General features: G+C 34.7%; 1 protein-coding gene across 1 annotated transcript in view; it reads left to right on the top strand.

Moving 5' to 3' along the window:
- LOC104704557 (probable disease resistance protein RPP1) overlaps nucleotides 1-2,646 on the top strand; it is a 3,852-nt gene extending 1,206 nt beyond the window's left edge. Inside the window, exons 3-5 of the mRNA XM_010420620.1 lie at nucleotides 25-78; nucleotides 570-869; nucleotides 1,135-2,646. Of these exons, the coding sequence (XP_010418922.1) occupies nucleotides 25-78; nucleotides 570-869; nucleotides 1,135-2,646 (1,866 nt within the window). The remainder of the gene's footprint in view (nucleotides 1-24; nucleotides 79-569; nucleotides 870-1,134) is intronic.

The raw sequence follows: 5,534 nt of genomic DNA, 5'->3' as shown, positions 1-5,534 counted from the left end.
AATTACCCATATCATGGTTTTGAGGATCTTGCTAAGGAAGCTACCGAGTTTGCGAGTGATCTCCCTTTGGCACTACAGGTAATGGGCTCCCATTTCAAGCAAATGTCCAAGGAGATGTGGAGAATGGAACTTGCAAATCTAAAGAAGACTAGCCTTCACAAAGATATTTTGAACATTTTGAAATTCAGCTATGAGGCCTTAAGTTTAGAAGAAAAAGATTTATTCAGTGACATAGCTTGCTTTTTCAATGGTCAAATGATAAATAGAGTGGAAGAAGTTATTGGAGATGGCTTTAGTCGAAGGCTTAGAGTTTTAGAGGAGAAATCTCTCATATATAACATATGACGGAAAGATAGGAATGCATACATTGCTAGCAAAATTGGTAAGGGAAGAGCTAGAGGGATGTACAGTTTTGGTGGATGCTCAGAAAATTTGCAATGCACTCGCATACAATACAGTAAGTCATGACATATCACCAACCATTTTGTTACGCTAAATAATCATTTGATGACTAAAAAACTTTACTTGTTAAGTAAGGAATTGTTTTCTTTCATATTTTTTTTTTACAGGACACTATAGCTATTAGAGGCATAAATTTCAATCTATCTGAGATCAGACACGAACTAGAAATAGACGAGCGAGCTTTTGAAAGGGTGCTTAGTCTCGAATACTTAAAAATCTATGATGAGAAGTTTGTTGCGCCAAAGCTGCATTTACCACAAGATCTCAAGTTTCTACCCTACAAACTTAAATTACTACACTGGGATAGCTTTCCCATGAAAGTTATGCCTTCTAAGTTTCAACCTGAGTTTCTTGTTAAACTTGTCATGGTGGATAGCAAACTTGAGAAATTGTGGGAAGGAGATCAAGTAAATAGTTAATTTTCTTTCTCCCTCCAACTTTTGAATTCATCATCTCGTAGTTTTCACTTAAAACGCATTCATCGTATATTCTTTCTATCTGGTGCCACTACATTTTTATGTTTATATGCTCTTTACTTGCTTCTTTGCTAATTGAAATCGTACATATATGGTAATGTGTAGTCTTGAGTAGTAAATGCGTATATGATTTTCACACAACATTTGACTAACCGGGCAACAAACAATTTATGTCTTTGTTCAACTGCATGTACAGCGGTTTGGAAGTCTCAAGGACATCAACTTGTTGTACTCCAAGAACCTAAAAGAAATCCCTAATCTCTCCAATGCCACAAGTCTAAAGAGATTGAACCTAGGTTTTTGCACAAGTCTTGTGGAGATCCCCTCCTGTATTGGGAATGCCACCAATCTAGAGATGATTAACCTCGCTTTTTGTTCGAGTTTGGTGACGCTCCCCTCCTCTATTGGGAAACTTGATAAGTTAAAGAAATTGGCAATGGTGGAATGCTCAAATCTGGAGGCTTTTCCGACAAACATAAACTTGAAATCTCTTTCTGATCTTATTGTTACCTCCTCAAAGTTGAAGAGGTTTCCAGAAATTTCCACAAACATTAGTAAAATTATTCTTTCTGCTACAGAGATAGAAAAGGTTCCTTCGTCAGTCATGTATTTGTCCCTTCTTCGGAAGCTAGATATGAATTCTTGCAAAAGCCTCAAGGAGTTCCCACCTGTTCCTAACAGCATCGAAGAATTGGATTTGAGCTTTACAGAAATAGAAGAAGTTCCTCCATCTATCCAGAATCTCTCATGTCTCACTACGGTAGAGATGGTGGGATGCAACAACCTAAAGGTACTTCCAACCAACATCAACTTAGAATCTCTCTCTAGACTTGACCTCAGCAAATGCAAAGGGTTGCAAAAGTTTCCAAATATTTCTAAAAGCATTGAATATCTCAATCTAAGTGATACTGCTATAGAAGAAGTGCCTTTATCCATCTGGTCTTGGTTTCGTCTTCTTGAACTGATAATGAATGATTGCAAAAGCCTCAAGGTGTTCCCACATTTTCCTGATAGTGTCCAAGAGTTTGAGTTGAGCTGCAAGGAACAATTCCCTCAACTATCACAACTTCACCTCAATGGGTGCAAGAATCTCGTATCACTGCCCCAACTTCCGGATTCTCTCTCTATCCTTAATGCAGCTAACTGCGATTCGCTCGAAAGAATACTAGGATCTTTTGAACATCCAGAGATCATTCTCAACTTTGCCAACTGTTTCAACCTAAGTCAAGAAGCTAGAGAACTCATCGAGATATTGAATTGCAAGTTTAAGCTTTTCCCTAGTAAAGAAGTGCCTGCATATTTTGATCACCAAGAAACAGGGGATTTTCTAATCATCACTTTAGATCAAATTCAGAGACCTTTTCCTTTATTTTTTAGATTTAAGGCTTGTCTTTTGCTGCTTCATGGAACTTATCTTGTGGACGACTTTGATGTTAATTACTCAACTGGTGCCAAGGAGCTGTCCTGTCGCATCTTTTACATTCAAAATGGCCACATTATTGGTTCTGAATTGCTCGAGTACGATATACCAGCTCTGCTTGGATCTGAGGAGCATCTGTACATCTTTGAATCTTCCACCTCTCTGAACTTTCTTAAAACAGATGTGAGCTTCATCGAGCTTGAGTTTGATTTCAAGATCACTGGTAAGTACTGGAGAATACAAAGATGTGGTGTATACATGGAAGACACTGGTGTTTGTGATGACTAATGAATAGAGAAATTCGTAACGAATAGGAGGAATCTGCAAATATTCAAGAAGGCAAGATCAGATGCCAGAATTTATGTTGTTGTTTGTTGATTGTATGATTGATCTTCCATCTTTATGAACTTTTATATTTCCCTGTTTAAAATTCATGTGAACCTTTGTATCCTCAAAACACCATTGGCTTTGGAACATCACATAGTGACATTGTAAAAAGAAATGAACTGATTATATTCGCTTATTACTTCATTTGATACAAAAATATATCCTCTGTAAAACCTGGGAATGTGCTCAATCTGTGAGACCAAAACCCATTCGGTATAAATTACAATAAATCAACCCATAAAAAATCAAACATTATAAACAAGTATAGGTGTATGGAAGGATATAGGTTTTGATCAAAAATGATTTGTGGTGAGAATGGCTTGTTTGGGTGAGTCATGAGTGTCGTGTAGGTTTGTTCTCAGAGACAGTAAGAAAATGGTGGCCACGAAGACGCGGTTGATCACGGCTGATCAGATTAGCCCATAAATTCGCAAGTGGTAGCAAGTAATGTTTTTCGTCCCACTTAACCATCTTGATTCCTGTTTCACAGATCCGAGTGAAACAAACATTCATATTATAATGTCGGTATTTAGGCCAAAGATGTAGCACGCGGGTGATGTGGCTGAGGTGTGAAGCATGAAAGCGTCAATTTCATCTATATACTTAATTGATTTTAGAAGTTGATTGGCAAGATCATCACGGTCAAGGCCTTGATAGATGAACTTACTTAGCAGAGCTTCTACTAGTCCAGAGCTCAACCACAACTTAGAACCAAATAAAATAACGTTAAAAAAATATAAAATGGGTTGATGGTGTTGTAACGTGACGATCATACCTTATTGATGGGAGCAAAATGCCTCTGAAGAAGTCCATCCCCCTTCACTCGGAGTTAGCAGCACTGATTTAGGCCATGGAGAGTATTCTTGTTGGTGGGGTTGCTTGCCAAAGTTTCGAGACAGATTGTGCAGAATTACTTGCGATGGTCCAAGATCTAGAAGACTGGTTGGCGTTCTCTAACCTACTAGATGATTTGCAACGGCTTCGGTCCTCCTTCCCACTCTTTACCCTGTCGATGATCTCTTGTTCTTCGAATCTAAAGGCACATTACCTCGCTCGGTCGTCTAGAATTTTAATCGTAGAAACGTCCTCTATAAACTCTTTTCTTCCAGTTTGGACTACCAATCTTGGAGTTTCTTTTTAATTAATGTGTGATTGATTAAAAAAAAAAAAAAAAAAAAAAAAAGATGAAGCATATTCGTCTCATGAATTTTTTATGTATAAAACTTATACCACTATATATATATATATTTTTAATCTAATTTAGCTGTGGTTTTGAAGTACTTTTAGGATTAAAAAAGTTTTACAGGTTTTAAAACAAAATAGATCAAAAAAGAGAAAAATATGTTTCAGAACATTTTCAAAACACCATAAGTATGAATTTTTTTTGAGAACTTCTTGTACACCAATAAAGATATATTGGACTCTATAGAAAGCTAAAAGAGTAAATATTCACATTGAAGTGGAGATAAGAAAATTTGATCAGCCAATTATTTTCTACACCCGTTTGAAGGAAGCATTGTTGATATCGGTCATAAGGCGTGTGATTGATAGCAAGCCACTTTAAAACACTGGTCACAGATCAAGTGACCGATGTGTAGCCTTCACCAGGAACCGACCGGTCACAAGACCCATGACTAGTTTAGAAGCTCTCACCATGGGACTCATCAAAATGATGAGTTTTACCATAATTTTTTTTTTTGCGAGAGAGTAAAATAACTTACATATATGTCGTAGAAACTCACAAAAATAAAAGTAAATATTTAATTTGCCAAGCAAAAAAAAACAAGAAGAAAGAAAGGGATAAGGTATATCTTTTTTCTAAATTTGTTTCTACATTTTTCAGTTAATTTTGAACATAGATACTGCTCAAATGGAAAGTATTATTCTAGATCAAACAACAAAACATTTACCAATGATTAAATTTTGAACTTATATTATTTTGGTTTTAAAAAAAAGTTGTCTCCTTTAAAAGAACTTTACTTGATTTAAGTTTTCTAAATGTATTGTAATACTATTAAATATAATATATGAGATATTGGTAAATTAATAATATTTATTAAGATTTAATTAGAGAAAAATAGTTGTCAAATTCTTTGTATCCCATTTATACACAAACCTAAAAGTTCCAGCTGCATTATTTCATACATATATTCCATTTTCTTGCGGTTACCAGAAACATATGTTAGGCTTCCTACCACCACATACATCATTTATATAAAAAAATTCGCGATAAATGCATTAAAATTTGCATGTTGCTCATAATCAGGTCCATGAAAAAATATGATAAAAGTGATATGTATTTCAAATTAGCTACTTAAATATAAAACACAAAATATTGTAGAAATATTAGAGAAGAATAATGTGAAGTAAATAAAACTTTAAAATTAATTACCTTCCATAAATTGCACCATATCAGAGTTCTTGGGAAAACAATGAATTTAATTATCCAATCGGTATTGGAAGGAAGAAAATTAACTTTGGTAGCTTGAACTCGGCCCTGTCTACAATTGATCAAAAGTTTTTCGTTACCGTCAAGACGATTCGAAATTTCAATGTTAAAATGTCTAAATATAAGAATAGTCACTATTTTCTTGATGGAGATGAAAAATAAAAAGAGGAAACGTATTAGAATTTTTCTGATCTTTATTATCTTATTTTCATCTCCTTACATGAATATGTATATATATACACTTTTCACATACAAATGTATGTACAATATAGCAATAAATAAATGCCATATTTGTTAATATATTTATTTTTATTCATTGACTGTTCTTTCATACTCTTTC

This window comes from Camelina sativa, chromosome 7, assembly GCF_000633955.1.
Source record: "Camelina sativa cultivar DH55 chromosome 7, Cs, whole genome shotgun sequence".
In the NCBI taxonomy this organism is placed as follows: Eukaryota; Viridiplantae; Streptophyta; class Magnoliopsida; order Brassicales; family Brassicaceae; genus Camelina; species Camelina sativa.
The sequence above is the reverse complement of the archived record's forward strand: the minus strand, read 5'-3'. Positions and strand labels throughout refer to the sequence as shown.